Here is a 25,447-nt window from a genome sequence, read left to right as displayed (position 1 = left end):
TAACATTTTGTTCTTGCTGGTTCAGGTCATACAAGGGTGCAGTGTGGTTTGTATTTATTTATTTTTTTAACACAGACATTATTAGGTTGTATCAATTTATTTTCCGTTATGTCCTTTTAACAGAAAGCGCTGCCCAGCTACTATTCAGCTGCGACTGGGTCCAGAAATGGATAAACTAATAATCACGAAGACTGACCTCCAGCATAGTCATGATTCAGAGATAGACCTTCCATCTCGTTTTACAAGAAAACCTGAATCCTTTGTGGAAGCCCCAGCAACGTTGTTTTTTGAGATCTCTGATAAATTCATGGACAGAACTGATTTGACAAAGCTTCTACGTTTACACTTCCCATTTGGCAGGGAATCACAATTTCTGGATGAACTGGAATCCCTTTTTAATACCGATCCTGGTGCAAAGGTGAAATTGGCTTATGCCGATGAAAAGTTTACAATGAGAAATCTCTTCTTGATGACAACTGGCATGCAGAATTTGCTCCAGAATTTTTCAGAAAGCCTGTTTATTGCCCACCTTCCAAGTCTAAATCAGGAATATGCTTTGTATTCTGTCTTGTGTCAAGATGAGAATTTTGCCTGGAGAGTCTGTGCTCATTGTATTGCCAGGAAAAACTCCACAGACCCCTTACAGTTTGTTCTGCTTTCTCTTTTACATGTCCACCCTAATTTGAACACGCAATTAAAGTGTTTGACACTGAGCCCAGACATTCAGAACTGTTCAGATACACAGGCTGTGCTCCCCAATGTCATAATAAAGCATTGCTTACCGTTTGTGTTTGAATTCATGCATCGTAAAATCTCCTTCTTAAGTCAGATGGAGCAGTCTCAGATTAAAAACTTGCTTGCCAACCTCGCTCAAGCTTCCTCAACTGACAATTACACACAGTACCTTAGTGACTTGAAGTCTGCCTGTCCTGATGAAGTGTTTCAGTACTATTTTGACAACTTTCATCCATGTTGGAATTCATGGTCTGGGAAGGACAGCCAAACAATTGATGCAGAAAACTCTATTTGTGATTTTGTGAAATTCTTTCACCAAGAATTAAGGACACATTTGGGAACAATGCCTTCTTTAAGCCAATGCCTGCATGCCATACTCACTGAAGATCAGGCACATGATCAGGAGCCCTCAGAATCAAGCAATACATGCATGATGGATGAAAGCACTTCTACCTGTCAAACAGATACTACAAGTGTACTGAACACACAGGAGCAAGATGGTGTAAGCACGGAGATAATTACTACTGAAGTGCCTAATAAGGTAATATTTTAGCTCTTTTATTGCTGCTAACTTTAGTATTAACCACTTGACCTCTGAAAGATTTACCCCCCTCCTTCCTGACCAGGCCATTTTTGGTGATTCGCACTGCGGTTTTTTAACTGATAATTGCGCGGTCATGCAACACTGTACCCAAATAAAATTTATGCCATTTTTCCACAAATAGAGCTCTCTTTTGATGATATTTGATCAACACTGCGTTTATTTTTTGCGCTATTAACAAAAAAAAAGTTTTTTTTTTTTCAAATTTCTGTTTTAAAACCTATCCAATCAAATTTCTTTATAAATGTAGGCCTATATGCATTCTGCTATATGTTTTTGCTAAAAAGAAATCCCAATAAGCGTGTATTAATTTGTTTGCACAGAAGTTATAGCGTCCTACAAATGGTGGTATACAGTGCCTTGAAAAAGTATTCATACCCCTTGAAATTTTCCACATTTTGTCATGTTACAACCTAAAACGTAAATGTATTTTATTTGGATTTTGTGATAAACCGACACAAATGGCACATATTGTGAAGTGAAAGGAAAATGATAAATGGTTTTCAAAGTTTTTTACAGATATGTGAAAAGTGTGGTGTGCATTTGTATTCAGCCCCCCCGGAGTCAATACTTTGTAGAACCACCTTTCGCTGCAATTACAGCTGCAAGTCTTTTTGGGGATGTCTCTACCAGCTTTGTACATCTAGAGAGTGAAATTTTTGCCCATTCTTCTTTGCAAAATAGCGCAAGCTCTGTCAGATTGGATGGAGAGCATCTGTAAACAGCAAATTTCAAGTCTTGCGACAGATTCTCAATTGGATTTAGGTCTGGACATTTACTGGGCCATTCTAATGCATGAATATGGTTTGATCTAAACCATTCCATTGTAGATCTGGTTGTATGTTTAGGGTCGTTGTCCTGCTGGAAGGTGAACTTCTGCCCCGGTCTCAAGTCTTTTGAAGATTCTAACAGGTTTTCTTCTAAGATTGCTCAGTATTTGGCTCCATCCATCTTCCCATCAACTCTGACCAGCTTCCCTGTCCCTGCTGAAGAAAATTGTCCCAACAACATGATGCTGCCACCACCATGTTTCACAGTGCACATGGTGTGTTCAGAGTGATGTTAGTTTACCACCACACATAGCGTTTTGCTTTTAGACAAAAAAAAGTTAAATTTTGGCCTCATCTGACCAGAGCACGACCTTCCACATGTTTGCTGTGTCCCCATGGTTTCTTGCAAACGGAAAATGGGACTTCTTATGGCTTTCTTTCAACAATGGCTTTCTTCTTGCCACTCTTCCATAAAGGCCAGATTTGTGGAGTGCATGACTAATAGTTATCCTGTGGACAGATTCTCCCACCTGAGCTGTTGATCTCTGCAGCTCCTCCAGAGTTACCATGGGCCTCTTGGCTGCTTCTCTGATTAATGCTCTCCTTGCCCAGCCTGTCAGTTTAGGTGGACGGCCATGTCTTGGCAGGTTTGCAGTTGTGCCATACTCTTTCCATTTTCGGATGATGGATTGAACAGTGCTCCATGAGATGTTCAAAGCTTGGGGTATTTTTTTATAACCTAACCCTGCTTTAAACTTAACTTTATCCCTGACCTGTCTGGTATGCTCCTTGGCCTTCATGATGCTGTTTGTTCATTAATGTTCTCTAACAAACCTCTGAGGGCTTCACAAAACAGCTGTATTTACACACAGGTGGACTCTATTTACTAGTTAGGTGACTTCTGAAGGCAATTGGTTCCACTAGATTTTAGTTAGGGATATCAGAGTAAAGGGGACTGAATACAAATGCACACCACACTTTTCAGATATTTATTTTTAAAAAAATTTTAAAACCATTTATCATTTTCCTTCCACTTCACAATATGTGCCACTTTGTGTTGGTCTATCACATAAAGTCCCAATAAAATACATTTACGTTTTAGGTTGTAACATGACAAAATGTGTAAAATTTCAAGGGGTATGAATACTTTTTCAAGGCAGTGTATATACTGGAATTTTTATACTAGTAATGGCGGCGACCAGCGACTTATAGTGGGACTGCAATATTGTGGTGGACACTTTGTGGGATCTAGTGATGCTTATACAGTGATCAGTGCTAAAAATATGCACTGACACTGTACTAATGACACTGGTTAGGAAGGGGTTAAAAATCTAGGGGTGATTTAAAGGATTAACTGTGTGCCTAGCTAGTGCTTTTGTGTAAACTGTGTGCTGCTTTTAATAAGGGAAGAGATGGATCTTATTCTCTGCTTTGCAGGGACACACTTTTCATAACTGCTCTCCTGTCAAAACTGAGCTCTGCCTTGTTTACATAGGCAGAGCTCAGTTCTGTCTCTCTCCCTGACGATCAGCATGCGTGCCCCCTATTCGGAAATGCAGGATTACGTTTATATACATGATTCAGTACAGGAGGACTGCCCTGTAGCAGTATATTCGTTATGCAGCAGTTCTAAACTGGCTAAAGTCATTGTAAAGGGAAAATTTTTTTGATTTTGAAATAACAAACATTTTCTATTTACATACGCTGTAAATTGTTTTTGCACAGAGCAACCCGATCCTCCTCTTCTCAGGTCCTCCACTGGTACTCTTAGCTCCTCCCCGTGCAGCGTGACCCCATTGCAAGCTACTTGCTATGGGGGTACTGATCGATCCATGCCCTATGTGTCTATTGAGTGCACCATAGCCCCACCTTCACACCCCCCTCACTCTTTTTAACCACTTCAATACTGTGCCCTTACACCTCCTTCCTGCCCAGGCCAATTTTCAGCTTTCAGCACTGTTGCACTTTGAATGACAATTGAGCAGTCATGCAACACTGTAACCATATGGAATTTTATAATTGTTTTCACACAAATAGAGCTTTCTTTTGGTAGTATTTAATCACCACTGAATTTTTTAGTTTTTTGTTAAATAAAACAAAACACACCTTAAACTTTTGAAAAAAAGCACTTTTCTTTGTTATAAAATTTTGAAAATAACATTTCTTCATAAATTTAGGTCAAAATGTATTCTGCTACTTTCTTTGGTGAATTATTGAATTTGTATTTTTTTCAAATATTTCACAATTTTATTTTTCAGCACACTGTAACCAAAGCAATACAATGTTACCATAGTAACATTGAACTACTTTGGGCAAGTGATCAGGATTTTTTTTTAACACATTATGATTGCTAATACCAATGTATTTCATTGATATTTGCAATCATTGTTACTGAATGAAACTGATTAATTCAGTCTTTTGTTGTGATTAGCTGTGATTTGGTAAACCTGATCACATGATACAGATGGGCTGTGATTGGCCCTGTCTGTATCATGTGATTGCCTTGACCAGTCACAGCTAACATAATTGTATACAGTGGATGGCATGACAGGGAGCCATCCATTGTATACAATTGTCATGTGATCTGCTGTGATTGGTCACATGACACTGGCAATGGGCCGGTGTAGTGAAATGTCATCGGCTGTGTCCCGTGGACACAGCCGGTGACAGATTGCGCCACTGCGTGGCCCCATGGCTGCGTGAGCGGCTCGTTTTTACAGGACGTCATATGATGCCCAGTCATAATGGCAAGTGTCTCGCCCGGCTGTCAATCTGCAATAGGCCGGGCGGGAAGGTGTTAAAAGACGTATGGGCTGGAAAAAAAAAACATACTCGCCTACATGGATGCAGCAACGATCAGATGCTGCATCTGTCTCCCGCCAGCTCTGCACAGAGAACTGAGCATTCAGAGACCATGAATCCTCAGTTCTCCCCCCTCTGCTTCAAGCAGAGAGCTGGAACTGTCAGTCTCTGGGTCTTTGCTTTGAAGGTGTTCTATGCATGAAGGGAAAAAAGTTTCTCTGTGCAAATTCCCCCAGCCCCCCTAATACTCACCTAAGCCTCCTCTCGATCCAGCAATGTGCACTGGAATCTTGGCTAGCCCGGGACTCCCTCTCCTCACTGGCTGGGAGAGAAGCGGGAAGCATTGGCTCCTGTTGCTCTCAATCACAGCTAATGAGCCAATGAGGAGAGAGGGGTAGGGCCGAGCCGTGGCTGCATGTGTGAATGGACACATAGTAGTGGCACAGGAGCGTGCCTGCTTGGGTGCCCCTTGCTGGGGGGGGGGGCACCCGACAGGAGGGAGAGGCCAGGAGCGCTGGCAGGGGACCCGAGAAGAGGAGGATCAGGGCTTCTCTATGCAAAACCATTGCACAGAGCAGGTAAGTATGACATGTTTGTTATTTAAAAAAAAATATGCCTTTAGCATCACTTTAATGCATGGAATGCATTAAGGTACAAAAAAAAAAAACCTCACGCCTGTAGAACCACTTTAATACTACTTTCCTAATTCATGGGGACAATATTTTCGTTCCCTCCCTCTCAATTACCTTCCATCCTTGCATATTACTTCCCAATTAAACAGTAACTCCTGACAACAGGCAGCAACATTTAGCTGCTAGTGTAGAATGCACTGACACTACACTGATTTAGGTATTATGTTGGCAGTGGGCGCTGAGAGGAGTTTGTTCACTTTTCTGCATTTTCACAAGCTCAGATTTGGGGCCATGTAGAGGAGGATACAGGCAACCAATGGGTTTAGCTAGACAGCCAGCTATGTACAAAATATGAATGCCAGGATAGAAAATAACTATAATCCATTGAATGGGCTATTCTAACTGAATTAGTTTAAATACAACATTTGCACACAGTATTGGCATGTACCTAGTGGTTCACCTTTTGCAGTCACATTTGTGTGGTCCATAACATTGGTGGCTCTGCCTATTTCAGAGGGAGAGCTCAGCTGATGCATGAATCATTTTTGGAGCACTTTTTTGCCTTTTTTTTTTATTGGCAAAACACTAAAGATATGACTTGAGGATTGATAGCTGTGAACATTTAACTGTTGGGTTATTTTTTATACAGCTTTTAAGGACTTGTATTGCAGATTGTATTGTCATTCTGTTTCATTTTATGAGTGAGGTATGAGCACACAGCGTGTTGTATATTTGGCATTTATTCATACTGGCACTTTGTGTTTAGCTTTTCTAAATGTAGAAGTCATTTAGGAAGTATAACCCTGCGCTTCCCAGATCACTTTCTTGTGTTTAGATGTTCTTGCTTTAAAATGGGTTTACAATGTTTAGCGTGTCTAATCAGATCCTGAAGGCACAGAATTGAATTTTCTTTAAATGCAGCTAAACTGAACACAACTAAACGCATGTAAAATGCTCAATGTGAATGACACCATTAAAAAAATATTTCTTACATTTTAGTGGTGCACCGAAATGAAAATTCCAGTGCCAAAACAAATAACAAAAATTCAGAATGCACATGGCCGAAAACCGAAACAGAAATGTCTGCATATGTGGGGGTGGGGAGGCTCCAATTTTTTTTTTCCTATTTTAATGTATATTTTTATTTTTTTAACATGATTTTATTGCTATCACGTAGGGGACCATAGTGTATACAAGGAGAGGAGCAGTGTATACAGAGAGGCTCCCTCACTGGCTGTCCCTATATGTCAATACCGTTTTTGATTTGTAATTGCCAGCTTTTTTTCTTCACTATAGCTCCAAGAATGAGCGGTCGCTCTCCCCAAAGCTAAAGGAAACAAAGGGGCGGGGTCACTGTGTGACCCCACCCCTTTGTTTCCTTTAGCCCTTCGAGAATGACAGCTCCTTCTCTGAGCTATAGTGAAGAACAAAAAAGCCGATAATTACATTTAAAAACAGGCACTGACATAGGCAGCCAGTGACCGTATACACTGCTCCTCTCCTGTCTTTCTCCACCGACACCTCCTCTCACATCTGTAGTACACAGTCCCCTGTATCGGCTACATTTTTCCTTTCGGCACATTGCCGATAGGGCTATTTTTGGCCGAAATTTCGGTGAATCCCTAATTTTTATATACATTTAGAAATGTCCTTTAAATGCAGATTTGATGCCATTGTGAATGAGACCTTAGTTGTTGAAATCTAGTGGTGGTCGCTGTTATAAGCAATCATTTTCATAAATGGCAGTACAGTGGAGTTAAATTAAAAAGCATACATTTTATGCAGAAGGGGGTTTGTGGTTTATTTGCTGCTCCATTCCATGAAAGGCATTGTGCTTGAGACCCCAAAAACCTACTTCAAATGCCAGAAGTCCCTGAACATTTTTTTTTTTTCACAGGATTATGAAGACATTGCAAATATGCAATTAAATGGCAGGGAGTTTCAGAGCTGGGATGACTTTTGCGCTTTCCTGCAAGAATGGAGTAAAGAAAAGTACATTCTGCATTCATCTTCAATCATAGAGGAGGGCAGTAATGAAGAACCCGACATTCGAAGCATTTCCGAAATATTGAAGTACAGCTGGGCACAACTTTCCTGCAGTTGGTATGACAAAACTACAGTTGGTATGGTGTGATAATTTCCTCAGAGCTGAAATATCATAAATGAGATATCAGCCCTGCCAAACAGAAGAGCAAAGTGCATATTTTTCACTGTATGTACACTGCATTCTACTTTAATATTTTATGCTGTTGATGTGAAAAGCAAAATTGTCCTCATCTGAGCAGGAGACATCATGGGATGTAACAATATTCATTATACAATGTGTGTGTAGTGTATGTTATTAAAAGCATGCTGGATTTTATCACCACATTAGAATGCTCCTGTATAACTTGGTGTTACTAAACCTGCAAGAGTAAAATCAGTCTGGATATGCAGTAAAGCATGCTTGTTATACTCACTGTGGAACCCAAGGGGGTAATCCTCTGCTTTGTGTACAAACGCTGTTTGATCCTGACTTCTCTGATCCTCCCCTTCTTCCAGTGTCTCCCTCTTATCTCCTGATAAAACATATTGTGTGGAGACAATTTTTTTTTTCTGCTCCTAGATGCTGCAGTTCAAAAAACGCTAATAGCTTACAGTAGAGTGTATGGACATATAGAAGAACACTATTTTGTATCTAGGAGCAGGAAAAAAAATTATAATAGCTTCTAGGAGCTTAAATACAATATTGTGCATGGAGCTGTAAAGTGTCTAAAGCGCTTATAAGCTTTTAGGCATGTTTACAGGTGTCAAGAGCTTGGATAATAATTTCATTGGCCATAATAATAATTTATTTTGGTTATTAATTGAATAAACCCTCAAGTGCTAAACACACCAAGCACTTAGACCCGTTTAGGGGTGTTTAGCAGCATCCAGCCATTTTTCTGCCAAAACTCTGCTTCTTCTGTTTGCACGGACGTTTTTTTTTTTTACTGCCTCTAAAAGCTCCTGCCACTAAATGCTGCTAAAAGCCCATGTGTGCATAGACACCTAGGCTAACATGCAGGGCAGTTTAGAGGCTGGAAAAAAAAATATGCCTGATGCCCCTATAAGCAAAATTATCTAGTGTGCATGTGGGCTAAAAGTAAATTGGTGGTATGGGACTGGGTCTGCAAGGTAGTGTTAGCCCTGCAATTATGCAAACACCATCAGAATTCAGGCCAGTCAACCACAGCTCAAGGAAGAATGGCAGCCCCAGGCTGTAAATGTGACATTTAATCACAAAATAGTGGAGCTCAAGAGGTTCAAGACTGGTCATTGTGCACCAGTGACTACTGACTGACCTCTGCATAGCTCAAGACTGGAAAGAATTAATATCCATGAGAAGAGGCAGTGCCCCCTCACAGTCACACAGGATAAAAAGCAGAGCGTGGTAGCACAGAGCCAGTGTTAAGCATGGCGTACAAGCAGATAACAGAGATAGTTGAGTGAGTGGTGTGGATTCTACTACTTACACATAATGGCATTCTCCACAAGAAGTGATTGATGCAGAATGGGTGTTTCTCCTTTGAACAGAGAGTGACATGGTAACATGCCTTGTCTAGAGGAGGAGAAAGTAACTTTACTTAGTGATCCATTTAAGAAGGATAGGATTGATGTATGTTTGATGAGAGGAGCATAGGAATGGCTCGTGTATGCGGTGTGTAGGGGGCTGCACTGTCACTCCACTTAACCTACTATGGGCAGCTCAGTGGTTAATTGGTTAGCACTTCCGCCTGGCAGTACTAGGGTCGTTGGTTTGAATCCCAACCACGGCACCACCTGCCTGGAGTTTGGATGTTCTCCCTGTGCCTGCGTGGGTTTCCTCCGGGTACTCCGGTTTCCTTCCACACTCCAAAGACATGCTGGTAGGTTAATTGGCTCCTGTCTAAATTGGTCCTAGTATGTGTATGTATGAATGTGAGTTAGGGACCTTAGATTGTACACCCCTTGAGGGTTAGGGACTGATGTGAATGTACAATATATATGTGTGTGTAAAGTGCTGTGTAAATTGACAGCGCTATACAAGTACCTGTAGTAGTAGTAGTAATAATAAAAGAAATGTGCGTTTACTGTTTTTTTTGGTTTGTTTTAGGAGCCTGGAAAGCATTGCATCAGCTATCGGCAGATTACTGTTGCCATGCAGGACTCCTGCAGACTGTCAGTGTAATATGTCTGCTTTCCTTGTACAGGCAGGCAATTTTACACTGACACGAAGAATCTATGAACTACTACAGCACCCAACAGCACCGTGGTAGTTATGTAAAGCGCTGTGTAAATTGACAGCGCTATATAAGTACCTGAAATAAATAATAAAATAAATACTATATAAGGCAATCTCTTAGAATGGACAGGAAGTGAAAGAGTATCAAAGAGTAGGAACTCTTCTTTCATTTGAATCATTCATGAGGGACTATTTTACTCAAATTTTAATCCTGTTACATTTTAAAGGTATTTATTGAAGATTTTTTTTTTTCTTTAGGAAAAACTGCCCAGCATTCATTGAGCTGTCACGAGGTCCCCAGAAAGACAAACTTATTGTCACACAGTGCAGCCCAAATCACAGTCATGTCATGGAAGATTCCAGCGATGCTCCTCCCGAGAAGAAGTTTAAGTCCTCGGCTGCTGTAGGATTGCCAGCACAGGTGGCAAACAACATATCTAAAAAGTTTCTGGAACCAAGCGATTTAAAAAGGCTTCTCCGCTTCCGCTCTGGTGCATTTGAAGACCGGACACAAGTTCTCGCGGAGCTGCAGTCCCTTTTCTTTTCAGATCCAGATGCAAAAGTCAAGCTGGTGTTTGTGGAGGATAAATTGCATGTGAAGAAAATCTTTCTAATGACCTCTGCTATGAGAGATCGAGCTCAGAATCATCCTGAAAATCTCTTCGTTGATTTGTTTACAGAATTCAGCCCAAGTTTTAACTTGTATACCATTTTTTGTGAGGTGAAGGGAGAAGGATGGATCCCATGTGCTTACTGCATTGCTAAAAAACAGTTGGACGGTATCATTCCCTTCCTTACAGGTTTGCTTTGTGAGATTATTCCCACATTAACTAAAAAGGTAAAACATTTAACCATCAACCCTGATATTCTAGAACCAGTTAACCTGGAAAGCCGTTTACCACATGCCCATGTGAGATACTGTATGCAGGCAGTTTTAAATCTCTTGTACAGTCGTATATCCTACTTGGATACTAGGTCTGAGGCCCAGATCAAGAACTTCCTTCATATCATTTCTCAGACATGTTCAGTTAAGGTCTATGACCGATATCTGAATGACCTGAAGGCTATTTGTCCAGCAGAGGTGTTTAAATATTACCATGACACATGGCACCCTCGCAGAAAAATGTGGGTAAAGAAGGATAACAGGACTGAAGAGTCTGAGCGGCATTTATATGATTTAGTTTCTGCGAATCATGCAAAGCTTAAAGCCGAAGTGGGCTTTATGCCCTCATTGTATCAATGTCTGTGTTCTGTACTTGGCAGCACAGTGAAGAGCTCAGCTGATGGGCTACACCTTCAGAATGCTGACATCACATCGTTCTGTGATTATGAAAAGTCTGCTCCTTCACCTACATCAAATCAGGTAAATTTCTAATAGATGTGCTGCATATTATTATCTTACTAGATGTCTGTTTATCCCGAAACTCTGGAAATTACCACCATCCAGCTGTTACTCAAGTTGTGCAGGTTTTTTTTTTTTTTTTTTTCCAAGCAGATCTAAAAGTCACTTTTTAGGCATCTCTGTAATCACTGATCCATCTTCACCATGCAGAATGATCTACAGCTGCCTGCTGAGTTTGGATGTGCTTTTTAATTTTTTTTTGCTGGAAATACATATGCTTTAGCACCTTTTAAAACCCCTTCTTTGGTTTCTATATCTGTCTGGCTGATGTTTGTATTCAACATTTAATTCGAAAACTCAGGTTTATGTTTTCAACAATTTAAAAATTGTCTATCATATTTAATGTCCATGCAGATGTGCAACTGACCCGGGCCTATGGCCTTAATCACACAGTTAGGTACTCTTGTGCCTGTGACCAAACCCAATGCCCACTTTTACTGCTGGTGTTTATTGAGGTATATTTCAGATTACTAAAGGCTGTAAGCTTAGAGTGGAACTTTCTGTCCCATAGTCAAAACAGAATGTAAGGGGAAACCCTCCAAAGTTAGGAAATCACTGGTTGTCACCAGGGTCACCAAAACTAGTGTCCCCATTTGAAGACTTCTACTTTATTCCTGTTCTGGAAACAACCCAAAATTTGGAAAATCTTTCACTTTCAATGATAAAGGTAAACAGGACAAATGGTGAAGGTGAATCTCCCTACCAGGGGCACATACAGCAATAAAAACCTGACAAGTGTTATCCTCCCTCCACTCTATCCAAAAAAGAAATATGTTTTACTTGGCATTATAGTTGGCTGTCCTGGCTTGATATAAACTTATATATTTTGTTACCTATACCACATGCAGTGGTCAGAGCTAAGGAATGTAGCTGAGAGCAGGGCTCGACAGATCCCAGGCACCAGGTCTCCATGTCAACATAAACTTGCATCCTGGTGCCTGGGTTCACACACTGCCTTCCACTGACCTCAATGCAAAATCGCATCCTGTCAGTAGCAATCCAATGTTAATACTTATCTCTGCATGCCACTCTATCACTTGCGTGTCTGGAACACGCCGCTACAAACTCACACAGGACCTTTATCGCAATGGCATTCGAAACACAATGCGTGTGGATTTCACCTGTGTGAACCACCTCAATAGGAACACATAACATCTAGCCTGTCGTGCGCATTTGTAAGTTTGGAAACATATCCGGAATCATATATGTGTAAACCAGGGCAACTCTATTCACACCTGGGCGTTTTGGGATCACGGCAGAATTGCTGCGAGTACAAAATGCAGGTTTAGGTGCCATTATTTTCAATGGCACCTAAAACGTGTGATTTTGCCGTGATTGTCACACGGCAATTCGCATCACGTGAAGCTTGTTGCCCAAAAGTTGCCTTGCCCCAGGCGCTGACAACCCACATTACGCTAAAAAAAAAAACTTGCTCCTAACTTTTTTTAGCTGACACCTAGATTCAAAGCAAATTTGGCAAGCACTGTCTGAGAGGTTGTTTCTTGGAGTCACGTGACCTTCAATATCCTATGCACTGAAATAAATATCTCTCAGCACATTGTCACTGTCCTCACGGTGAAAGATGCAGATCAGGCCACAGAAGTGGTAACATGTTAAATCGTTCACAGTTCACCCACTGCAGGAGTACAGGCTAAGCTTTCATGTATAAGTGTGTGTAAAGCTGGATATCCGTTTGGAAGAGGACAGGTGCTAGACCAGCAGAGGATGCTGCACTGAAACTTTAAAAGGGCAAATATCATGCAGTCAACTTTTTCCATTTATAAAGGAGAAAGTTTAATAAATAAACTGTGGTTGGGCTTTAAGGGCTTGTTCACACATCTGTGGAGACCTGCGTTTTTCAAGTGCGATTGAAAAACACAGATCTCTGCAAAGAGAAATCTGAAAACCATTGTTTTTTATGTTTTCTGTCCACACCACAACAGAGCTGTCAGGGGAAGAGGGGTGGGGGCTGAAAAATGCACCATGTTTCTTTAAAAGCTTCTTCTGTTTTTCTTCTAGTTACAGCTGGTCCCATATAACTGCCAAAGCTTTCCTGTTTTAGGGTGGCTACATTTCCTTGCAGGGTCCTTTAGAGCCACCCCTGTATGTGTGCTCCGGGATGTAACTTGAGTCAAGTGTCCCTATACTGTGTGTATCAATACAAAGAAACCTCCTCTAAGCCTAAGATAACAAGTCACTCCTCTTCTCCTCCCATTCTCTGTCCCTGCTCCTCCATCCTCCAAATCTAATACATTGACAGCTGCTTGAGGCTGTGCTGTCCCATTTCTTCTTCTTGTGAACTACTCTCTGCTGAGAAAGCTGGAGCCTGCAGCTTTGGAAGTTCTAAACTGTTAAGTGATTAGACAAAAATATTAGGAAGTGGTTTCCTGGGGAATGTGTGCGTGTGAGAAGTTAATACGACTTTAACCATGCCTTGCTCTACCAAAAACTTCATTTAGGGAAAAAACGTTGTACTTATGGCGGTGTAATGTGTATGAGTTCACCATACATGTTACCATCTGATTTAGATTTACCAAGACTAGGAGGATCTTCCTAAACTGTAAGCAATATGTATCCAGCCAGACAGGCCCTGGAGCGACATAGTTAATCTCAATACGATTGTATAGCCAGAATGAAAGTATGTGGTGAGCTTTATAGCTTATCTGCTCTTTTACAAAATGCCTATATTTGTTTAAAGCTTTCTTGTTGTGTGTGCATTTTTTTAAAGGGACAAGATGCTCCTGTGTTGACATCCATTAATGAAGGAACTCTCCATACAACTGCTTCTTCAGAAAATTCTACAGATGAGGTATTGTGGATTGTTGTTTACTCTAAATACACCAATTAAGTAATCAAATAAATTATTACAACTCAAACTACAAATGTGCTTTTGTGTTTTGTACTGCGCTAGTACGATGACACTGGAACTGATTAGTGGTGTCTCCCTGCTCAGAACTCCCTTTTAACAACTCCAACAAAGGGCTTTAAGGCTACCACTGTTCAGAGCTGACTTGCTTTCTGTGACATAACAAAGCCTGACCTCACAAAACACATTCACCCCAATGAGTGTTGAATTTCTAGCAAAGCTCATTGCAGTGAACTTGTTTTGTGACAACCTCATCATTATTCAGTAGAGATATAGTGTCCAGCCAGTAGATGGCAGTGTTAATAAGTTTATAGCTGCATCTATGGTATACTCTCTTTTCTCTGACTAAAGTTTTCTGCTTCATTGAAACAAGGAAACAGGAAATTTTCTTCAGAGAGAGTATACCATAGATGCAGCTAGAAACTTGTAAACACTGGTTGAACAATTCTTTACTGAATAAATGATGAGGATGTCACAAAACATGTTCACTCCAATGAGTTTTGTTAGAAATTCAAAACGCAAGTTTGTAGCTGCATCTATAGTATACTCTTTTCTCTGAATACAATTTCCTTTTTCCTTGTTGCAGTGAAGCAGAAAACTTTAGTCACAGAAAAGACAGAGTATACCATAGCCGCAGCTATAAACTTATAAACACTGCTATCTACTGGTTGAATACTATATCTCTACTGAATACTGGTATAGTTGTTGCACAGAATACACGAACACTGTATTCCAATAGGTTTCCAATACCAAAGCAGTGGATTAAAGAGGAACTGTGGGCAGAATAAAAAAAATAACATATATGATGCTAATTGTCAGTAGCCTTCATACAGGATTGTTTTTGTTTTTCTGTGTTCCCTCTGTAGCATAGTGATATTACCTGTTGATCCGACCAGCAAGCCTATTGATAGTCACTTATGTAAAGGCCATTTAAGTCCACTAGTCCATCTAACACAGCCCTCTCCACAGGTTTGCAATGCTGCTTTCCAAGGGTGGCTAAGTTGCTGCTTCATAGATAGTGGAGCAGTGAGTGAAACTGCCCTAAGACATTCAATGTGTTGCTGGCTGAATCATCAGGTTAAAATAAAACGGGCAGGAGATGAAGGGGTGGGTGGGAGTTTTTAAAAAGACAAATGTAGCCACCACATCTATGGATTGGTAACCATATTATATTAAATTTTGTGTTTGTGGTTAAGATGCACTTTTAAAGGCCACAAATATCAAGCTTCCTTCTGCATAGTGAGCAACATACTATATATACGGTGTGTTACTATTACTATCAAGCAAATTAAAACTGTAGTTGAACGGACAGTGTTCTGAATTGGCAGCTCTATGGAACCTTTATTTTGGTATAGAGGATTGTGTAGATACATAATTAAGCATGTAGTGCTATAGTGTCAAAGTACATAATTCAGACTTAGATTACACTGAACAAGCTGAAGTCCAGCTGGTCCAGTCTACTTTTATATTTTGATTAATAATTTGAATGTTTCCTTCAAGAGAAACATTGTATTTTCCATTCTTAAGCTATTAAGTTAACCTAAAAATCTTTTATGTAACTTTAACATTTTTACTTGCTTTCATTGATATTTTATTTTAAGCGTACATTGAGAAAGCACAGTAAAAGTTGCTAGCAATAAAATGCAGGTGACCCCAGTGGGAGCAGTCACATAATTGCTTTCCTAATGAGCTGAAACACCTTAAAGTGACAATAAATTACGTATTGGGAGTATCCCTACTCCTGAGGCATTGGTGTGTAGAGTGGAGATAGTCAGTAGGCAGATGAATGAAATGGAGGGAACAGGGTTATGTTCTGGCCAGCTTGTCCTCCCATGGTAAGTGGTAGAAAAGGCAAAGAGGAGGAGTGAAAAATGAAAAGGAAGAAAGCTAAGGTCTGGGAAGGGGCACCAGGGGCAAGTAAGGAAGGGCGGTGGAACCAGTGATGGATCCCTACAGCCAATAACATTGAGGCTGGTGAGTTATCTGTCAGAGGTCTGATAACATGCGCACAAAGTAGGCTTAGAAGATGATGGTCAATCCAGAGTTCTCAGACCTGTTTAAATTTGGAGATGGCGTTGCAGCCATTTTTTTCATTAGGGAAGAACCAATTCATTTTCTGCTTCACTTGGGTGACTGTGGGCGTGGTAGCGACCTGCAGTAAATAAAAATGGGTGAAGACAAAATATGATGTTTGTGCAGGTTACTGGTTTTAAATTCAGTAAAGCTTATTTGGGGTTTTACTCGGTCATATCTTTACTGTGCTCATTTCATACTGAAATTGTAGATTTATTCTCTAGCAGCTATGTGTATGTCAGACACACCAAGCAGTATCTTTACTGTACAACTGTGAGGAGTTAATTGCGGGATAAACCATAGTATTGTGTTCAGTAAAACATGTGGTTCCTTTTTAGAGTTAAAAGTTTAGTGTGGGGCTTTTATGGCAAAAAAGTGGAAAGATAAATACACAATGCCTAACCAATCTCTATAATGTACACTTAAACATCTAACTGTCCCTCTTTTAAGCCCTAAACACGAAGTTGAACCCTTAAAGTGATATTGAAGGCCTTTCTTTTTTTTAATAACAAACATGTCATATTTACCTGCTCTGTGCAGTGCTCATGTTTTTGTTATTTTTGTAAAAAAAAATTAAACCTTTAGAATCACTTTAAAATGACCTAACCTACCTCCAATATTACTCTAAACCTTTAGCCCTGGTTGACACCAGTGTCACTTGTCATGTGATTTTACAGTTTCAAATCGTATGACAAGTCGCGTCCCATTACCAGCAATGGAACCGTTCATTTCACCACGGCTCATGTCTCGGTGATTATGAAAAAGGTTCCTGCACTAGACGTCTGTTAAATGAAGTCGCGAGCTGCAATCAGATCGGCAGTGCAAATCACACTGATCTGCAGCTTTGAAATTTCGCTAAAGTAGCACGATTTCAAAGATGCACTGGAGTGAACGAGGGCTAAACCTAAAAGTTGAGCTAAATACCCTTACTTCTGACCCTAATGCGTAGTTTTTGAAGACAATAATTTCATCCTGTGCCAAGCTAAGTGTGAACCACATACCTGGTATTAAATGCTGGATAAAACAATGTGGAATTTGAGCTAATGTTTTTCTAATACAATTTCCTTTCACTAAAAGAATTCTTGGGAACTGATTGTATATAGAAGAGTTGTATGGTCGACCTTGGGCCAGATGTCTTCATCTTTATGCTTGTTGTCCTCAGATCCATTAGACCATTACTTTCAAAAATTTTCCACAAGTTTCACCCACAGTGTATATTGTGAAGTGTAGTGATTTGTGTTTCAGTAATGCAAGTTGGATGAGATACTACGTAACAAATTGTAATGAGCCTGGCCTAAAAAAACTACCTCTGCTAAAGAGTTCCTGTAGAGTCCCTTCGGTCCTAAACCCAGGCTGTAAATAGAGGCTTGACTTCTTTTCAAATCAACCTGAAAGTATTGCTAATGGAAAAACATTTCCATTTTGGAAAGAGTAAGGGATGTTTTTTTTTTTTTTTGCCATCTGTGTCCCATTGGGGAAATGTACCTTCACTTCCTGTACTGTAGCCAAAAAAAGAGGAAATGGGAGGGATTCCTTGGTTGTCCCTGGCACCATGGCACACTCAGGGGTTCTGCTGTCAAATGCCCCAAGTCTCAGTGGATAGTAAAAGATTTTTAATGACAAAGTCAAGCTCACCTCTAGATGTTAGTATCTGAGACACCATTAGCTCTTTTCTTAACGAAATGTTCTTCTAAAGAGCAGCATGGTGTGCTGGTGGCCTGGTAAGTTCTCCATACGTTACAATCTTGCTGTGAATCTCCAGTAGACCTACCAACAACTAAGTAGCGCAAGGGCCTGCTTGCTTGGATAGTTTAAGTAGGTCCCTATGTTATATAGTTTTGGTAAATCTAAGGAGATTGTGCAAAGACTGGCCGGAGAGATTTGTAATGTGTATGGTGAACTTTAGACACATCTTGATTGTTGGCAGAAACGACTTTGGTACATACTGTGTTTATGGGATTCTCACTGATGTCACTTCCTGTTAGTATACTAGAAGTCTGAGTGTCCCAGCACTCAGCTGTGTTACTTATTCAGCCAAACCTGAAAAGAGAAGTAAGCTCCAGTTTGGCTGCTTCAGCTGAATAGAAGTCTTCATTCTGCTCTAGACCTCACCACACTTTTGTGAATGTTCACAAAAGCAGCCAAAGAAAGGTTTCCCAGTTACGCTTCCATGATATGGGCCTGGCACTGTCTTATCTGTTACCAGATTACATTACAGCTGCCAAGGCTTTGAAGCTTTAGATCAGATGATTGGCGCAAAGTTCCATTTTATGTTCCATCCTTGGGTCTCCTTAAAAGTAGATGTCAAAGCACTGTTTCCTTCATATATCTGGGAGAATGTTTATAGCAGTGAGAAGTGCTTGCATTTCACTTTTAGTCACACACCTATTGGGTTGGAGACGGCATCTCCCATTGCTTCTTGCTAATGTTGCTGTTTCAGGAGGTGGAGCATGGGAGACAACGCAGTTCCCTGTACCACTTGGTAATCCATGGCTGCGATACTGAGTGTTGCTCCCTTAGCAATGGTGGGCAGGTCCAAGTTGTGGTGACATCTTTGCCATAAGAGTGCAGGTAGTGTGATGACTTTGTTGTGCAGCCCAGCACAGGTGCACTTGAGGGATTGTTCACAGCAGATGCTCTCAGATGCATTTAAGCGCATCTTGAACACATGCACTATAAAATTGTTTTCCGGTCACCCTAGTTCACACCACTGCGTTCAGTTCCAATGCTTTAAGAAAAAAAAAGTATAGCACATTGCATTGTTTTTCACCAAGACCCATGTGAATTCACCAGATTGCACATAAACAGGAGGGGGAGGAAATAATCGGTAACTTCTAATTTGGCTCCTCTGGCGATTCATGCTCCCCTGTCCACTTCTTGGTTTAGTAGAAAATGTATGCAGATTCCTGTGGATATCTGGAGATGGCTGAAAAAACCTGGGTAGATGTTGAGGCAAGCCCAAGGAAGAAGCAGGAAGTGGCCTAAAGAAAATGCTAGCATACTTTTTAAAGTCCAAAGATTTTTCAAGTGAAAAAAAGGCACTGGAACGCATTACTAATTCCATTATGAAGCATTGTAAACACGCATGTGAAAACACTGAATGTGGGGATTCTGTTGTGAACAATCCCTGAAAAATGAAAATGCTGGGATATATTCAGAAGCTGTTTGTAGCTTTGTCATTGACTATAAGGCAATGAAGTGTTATAATGGATCAAATGCAGCTGTTATACATTTCCTAAAATTCTGACTTTTTGCCCACACTTACAGTAAGAATTTTTCATTAGTAGATTCACTGCATACCAAACACTGAGGACTTTTTTTTTTTCTATTTCAAAAATTTGTACTTACACTATTTCATCTTCCATCTGTCCCAACAGAAGCAAATGGACCAAATATGTTAACTGACACTTCGTTCGACTCATGTCCATCCTGCGCTTGCTGTGTTTTCTGGTTGATCTGAAGCATGAATGGAGTCTGTCATCTCTGAACATGATCATGGCATTGGGCTTGTCAGGTCACCTGACAGTTTCTGATTTACTGTTAACTTTCTACGATTCTTTCTCCTCTCTATAGTCAGTATTTTGGGAGTGCATGTAAATATAGATTGTTTTCCAGATGCTGTTGTTGGAGTCTTTCTTTCCACTTAAAACAATGCTGTTTTATTAGAAAGCTAATGTGTTTAGTTACTTTAGGGGCTTTTCTATGTAAATATTTACTTTTATTCAAACATTTAGTAAGGGACATCTTATGCCATGCATAGGTGTTCCCGGGAATTAATAATGTTTAGTATTTTTCTCCTAAAATTTTATTTAAGTGTTGCTTTTATTTCCATTATTAAAGAAAAGTATATATTTTACAAGTAAATTAATCATGACTGCTGTTATATGCTTGGTCTTTAAAGAAAAAAAATTGTGTATTTTCATTATTTGCTTTGATTCATTATAGTAAAATTCACCTTAAAGTAATTTCTTTATACATTTTTCACATTTTATATGCTTGCTGTTTCATTTTGTTATGATCATATGTTATGATCATTTTGTTATGATCATATCCCATACTTCTCTGCTTATGCTTTCTGTACCATCCATTTGTCCATTCTACATTAGGCAGAGCAGCTAGAATACTTGCTGATCGGCTATGAGATACAACTGTATAACCTGGTATGTCTTATAACAAATTCTATTCCAAGCAGACCTTACATAAAATGCAAATTCAACTTATTACTGTGCCCCTCAAAACACACTAACTCAAATCTAAAAATAACCAATTAAAAGAAAACTAAAAAAAAAAATTCTAACCTGGGGCTGTGGCTTCCGTAGGTACTAGTTAGGCCATTTTACCTGAATGTTATCTCCTCCTGCACAGTGCTGGAGCACATTCTTCTGGCATGTGGAGTATTCAGTGCCATCTCAAATATTTACACAATAGAAAACAATTCCACCTTAGTTGTCATTTTAACAGGTGTCCCCATTAGAAGACTTGTGATCCCCTTCACATTTTATTCCTGAACTGGTGCCAACTCCAAATTTCTTTCCTTCCTGTGAATTAAAGAATTGCAGTTTTGATCAAAAAAGATAATTTTTCTTGAGGAATGATTACGTTTCCTGCAGTGTAATGGGTGGGTGCTTGCAAAATAAAATAAAAAACAAAAGTCCAAAGAACGCAGGAAAATGTATTTCCCTTTTGAAAGTAATCAGCAAGTCTAGCATGATGAACTTGTTCCTGTTTATGGATTCTACACTTCAGCAGGAAATTGATCGATGCAATAAGACCAAATCCAGTTCTAAAAAATTACCAGCAGCCATGCTGTTCTTGGACTTTTTAGCTAGATGTTCAGTTATTTAATGAGCTCTCTTCTTCTCTATACTGTCCTTTGCTGTTTTGTATATCTATGTATGCATTTATCTGTTCTTGAATTCCTAATATGATCAGCAGGTTGATACAAGATTAGTCTACATGTCTTTAAGTCTTGGTGGGTACATACTGCATAAATACAACAGAACAGCTATAGGAGTTAGAGGAAAAAAAATGGAAACATGATTTGCAGGTGTGAAAGTGACATCATTTGCATTGAAAATGGAAGTGATGTAACATTCTTTTGCTTCTGCTGTGTGATGAGACACTTACCTAACACGTGGGAAGCCTCACTTTCGTCATTCACTGCGTGTGCTGCAGTGAGAGTCATGTCAGAGCTTACTGAGCATAAAAGAGGGCAAATTGCTGGTGCCTCTGTGACTAAAGTTCCCAATCAGTGTTGCAAGGTACAGTATCAAAGGTTATGAGGGCATGTACAGTATCCAGGATCAAAGGTTATGAGGGCGTGTACAGTACCCGGGATCAAAGGTTATGAGGGTGTGTACAGTACCCGGGATCAAAGGTTATGAGGGTGTGTACAGTACCCGGGATCAAAGGTTATGAGGGCGTGTACAGTACCCGGGATCAAAGGTTATGAGGGTGTGTACAGTACCCGGGATCAAAGGTTATGAGGGCATATACAGTATCCAGGATCAAAGGTTATGAGGGCATATACAGTATCCAGGATCAAAGGTTATGAGGGCATATACAGTACCCAGGAAACCGTCGTCTGATCAGCATAAGCGCAGTCAACAAGGTCAGCTGAAAGAGATAAAAGGACATGGTCCAGGATTTTAACCCAGAAAAAGAAAACTGCTGCAAAAGTGACTGCAGAGCTCAATCTCAGACCCTTGAAGACAAATCAATGCAAATCATGTAGTGTTTTCATTTTTGTTTTTTGTCCAACCCCTGTATCTCTTACCTTAAAGAAACCCTGGTCTCTGAGAGAGCTAGACTACCCTTGCTAACCTGAAAATGCTGCTTGCTTTGCTGTCTCTGGCTTCAGTCTGTTGAGCCGCAGACTGGGGATAGGATTGGAAAACAGGTCCCAATCTTACTGTTTTTGTCCTGGGACGGAAAGTATTGAACCCAGGGTGCCTGGATCTTTCATAAGCTCAAGAATGGGAGCTTTAATATTTCTCACGTGTCCTGTTTTTGGCTCACTTGCTAGTTGGCTGTCACTTAATTATTGTTATGTCTCATATGCCCAATACCCTTGGTGTAGAAGCCATTTCAAAATTTTCTTTCTATGTAGGCCACTTAACCACTTGAGCTCCTGAGGATTTACCCCCCTTAATGACCAGGCCTCTTTTTGCTACTCGGCGCTGCACTAATTCAACTGATAATTGCGCGGTCATGCAGTGCTGCACCCAAACGAAATTTACGTCCTTTTTTTCACACAAATAGAGCTTTCTTTCGGTGGTATTTGATCACCTGTGCGCTTTTTATTTTTCACGCTATAAACAAAAAAAGGCCAAAAATTTTGAAGAAAAACAATATTTTTTACTTTCAGCTATAAAAAATATATAGTAAACTCAAAGTTGGTTATAAATTTAGGCCAAAATGTATTCTGCTACATGTTTTTGGTAAAAAAAAATCCCAATAAGTGTATATTGATTGCTTTGTGTGGAAGTTATAGCGTCTACAAACTATGGTATAGATTCTGCAATTTACGCCATTTTTCTGCTATACAGCACTGCGCTAGTTTAACAGACAATTGCGCAGTCATGCAATACGGTACATACATGAAATTTACATCCTTTTTCCCCCCACAAATTGAGCTTTCTTTCGGTGGTATTTGATCACCTGTGCGGTTTTTATTTTTTGCGCTATAAAAAAAAAGGCTGCCAATTTTGAGGAAAAAAAAACAATATTTTGGACTTTTTGCTATAAAACATGTCCAGTAAAAAAAAATGCAAAAATCAAATTTAGTCATAAATTTCTGCCAAAATGCATTCTGCGACATGTCTTTGCTAAACAAAAACCCAATACGTGTAAATTAATTGGTTTACGTGAAAGTTATAGCGTTTACAAATGGCGGGAAAGATACTGGGATTTTTAATTTTTATTTATACTAATAATGGCGCCGATCAGCGACATATGGCGGCAATCAGCGACATACGACGGCGACCAGCGACTTATGGCGGGACTGCGGCGGACATTTTGACACGGGGGGGGGGACTGACTTGGGGTCACTGACATCCCCAGTGACACCAATACAGTGATCAGTGAAAAAAAACCCACTGAAACTGTACTAATGTCACTGGGGAGGAAGGGGTTAACATTTTTAGAATTTGCTGTGTAAGGGGAGTGTTTTACTATGGGGCGGGGGTGTGTACTGGACGGGGGAGGGAGGGGGGAGCTGATGAGGGAGAGAAACTCTTCTCTCCCTCTGCAGCTTGTCGGCGAACTGTCACAGAGCAGGGCTGTGTGTAAACAATGCAGCCCTGCTCTGTGTCAGTGATCACCGCTCATTGCGGGAAACCGGCCGGTAAAAACCAGCCGTGACCTGGTGGCGGACACCCGCTGCTGACACCCGTGGGACAGGTAGGGCAGGCGCGCGCCTCCTACCTGTTTTGAAGGCAGCCGTTTTAAACCGTGCTTTTGCCTACGAGTGCCGCCCTGCCGGCCGTTAATATATGCGGTGGCTGGGCGGCGAGTGGTTAAAGTGATTGTAAAACCTTACATATATCCAGTGAAGTGACACACAGATTAAACAAATCTTCCTACATAAGTTTGTACCTATCTGCAGTCCTTTCTTCTCTAGATCCATTCAAGGTCTAGAGTAGATTCAGCTTGTCTGAGAGTTCAGAAAAAAGGGGGCAGAAGCTTGAGGTTACTCTCTGCAGAGCTCATTGAGGAGAGATCTGGAGCTGGTTGGAGGGTAGAGAGAGACCCTCTCCACACAGCTCACAGGAACTGCCAGCGGAGGCTGTCATCTGCTGGAGGTCCCTCCCTGTGACATTTTTTTCTTGATGTCAGGACAACTTGTCAGAAGTGACTCATGCTGATAACAGAAGAACTAAGCAGCAAACAAATGACACTAAGCCCTGGTTCACATTGATGCGATTTGACTTCAAATCACATGACAAATTGCATCCAATGATCGGCAGTGGAATCGTTCTAATCAGTGCGACTCTGACTTTGTTGAAGTTGCATCAATTTTAAAAGTAGTTCCTGCACTAATTTTGCCGATTTTCGGGTGCGACTTGCATAGACATCTGTGCATGAAGTCATTCGACTTTGAAATTGTGCCACTTCAAGTGAAGTCACACGATTTCAAAGTCGGATCTATTGTGAACCGGGGCTTAGTGCTCTTAAAACAGTAGTAAACTGCCCAAAAAAAATTCTTAAAAAAAATCTCACTGCAAGTTAAGAGCATAATGTGCTAGTATGCAAGGCACAATAGGAAAGATATGAAAACGAAGACCTCCAGCGGAACGCTGTCACAGCTCTCCGAGGCTTCCATCTTTGCCAGATCCAGGCTTCCAGGGTTGTGAGCTGTGGCCATCTGAATGGCAGAGCCGCGATGTCGTCACTCCCGTGCATGCGCAAATGGAGATTCGACCATGGCACATCTATTAAGAGTGCAGTGCACATGCGCCGGTGACATCACCAATGCTTCTACAGTAAATATCTCCTAAACCGTGCAAGTTTAGTAAATATTTACAGTACCTCAGGTAAGCCTTATTAAAGACTTACCTGTAGGTAAAAGTTACCAAAGTGGGTTTACTTCCACTTTAATTGAGACACATTATAGAGGGATATGCCTTGTTCATATTTCAGGGCTGAGGTTTACAACCACTTTAGGTTATTTGCAGAGCTCAACTGTTGCTGTATTCTAGGAGCTTAACTCTGCCCTTGTCCACACTTTGCTATTGCTGCTGCTGCTATTAACCCCTACAACACTGGAATATCTGTGATCTGGGCAGTATTTGGCAGCATGAAGGACATGGGATACCCCACCATTATAGGTATGTGTGTTTGGCGCTGTGTTCTTCCCCTATCCCCCCAAAAAAATCCTAAGCTTCGACTTTAACCTTCACACATAATTGAGGCTACATAAAAAGATATAAATAAAAGATCATTTTTTCTTTCTTTTTTTTTATAATTGTGCTCCAGCCCCCTCCAAAATCTTATTCCCCAGCAATCTTATTCAATATGAAAGTGGAAATAGTCTGCATCATGGAGGGTACTTGCCATAATAGCTTTTAAAAAAAAAAAAAAAAAAAAAAAAGCACAATATACTTGAATAATTTGGCACGTTTATCTCTCAAAATGTTCCCTCTGACAGTGTGACATCCATGCTCTACGTGTTGCTCTGCCTCTGCTGCTGACATCTTCACCCAGTCTTCTGGATTTGGCATCATCACCGATCTTGATTGACCAGCTTGGGATGATATAACCAGGTCTTGTGCACAGAAAAGTTAATTCCTGCAGCACCCACAGCATTGAAGAACATACACCAA

At 40.5% G+C, this 25,447-nt stretch overlaps 1 protein-coding gene across 3 annotated transcripts in view; it reads left to right on the top strand.

The window, feature by feature from the left end:
• ZSWIM9 (zinc finger SWIM-type containing 9) overlaps window positions 1-20,089 on the top strand; it is a 47,723-nt gene extending 27,634 nt beyond the window's left edge. For all 3 annotated transcript variants that reach the window (XM_089678535.1, XM_089678533.1, XM_089678534.1), the window contains 5 exons: window positions 124-1,276; window positions 7,438-7,643; window positions 10,042-11,146; window positions 13,914-13,994; window positions 19,502-20,089. In XM_089678535.1, coding sequence (XP_089534661.1) covers window positions 124-1,276; window positions 7,438-7,643; window positions 10,042-11,146; window positions 13,914-13,994; window positions 19,502-19,525 — 2,569 coding nt within the window. In that variant the 3' untranslated portion in view covers window positions 19,526-20,089. The remainder of the gene's footprint in view (window positions 1-123; window positions 1,277-7,437; window positions 7,644-10,041; window positions 11,147-13,913; window positions 13,995-19,501) is intronic.
• Window positions 20,090-25,447: the final 5,358 nt, after the last annotated feature.

The sequence above is a fragment of the Staurois parvus genome, unplaced genomic scaffold (genome assembly GCF_062004578.1).
Source record: "Staurois parvus isolate SC_StPar_1 unplaced genomic scaffold, SC_StPar_1.0 ptg000207l, whole genome shotgun sequence".
NCBI classification, from domain to species: domain Eukaryota; kingdom Metazoa; phylum Chordata; class Amphibia; order Anura; family Ranidae; genus Staurois; species Staurois parvus.
Note: the sequence above shows the minus strand (reverse complement) of the source record. Positions and strands in the feature narration are given on the sequence as shown.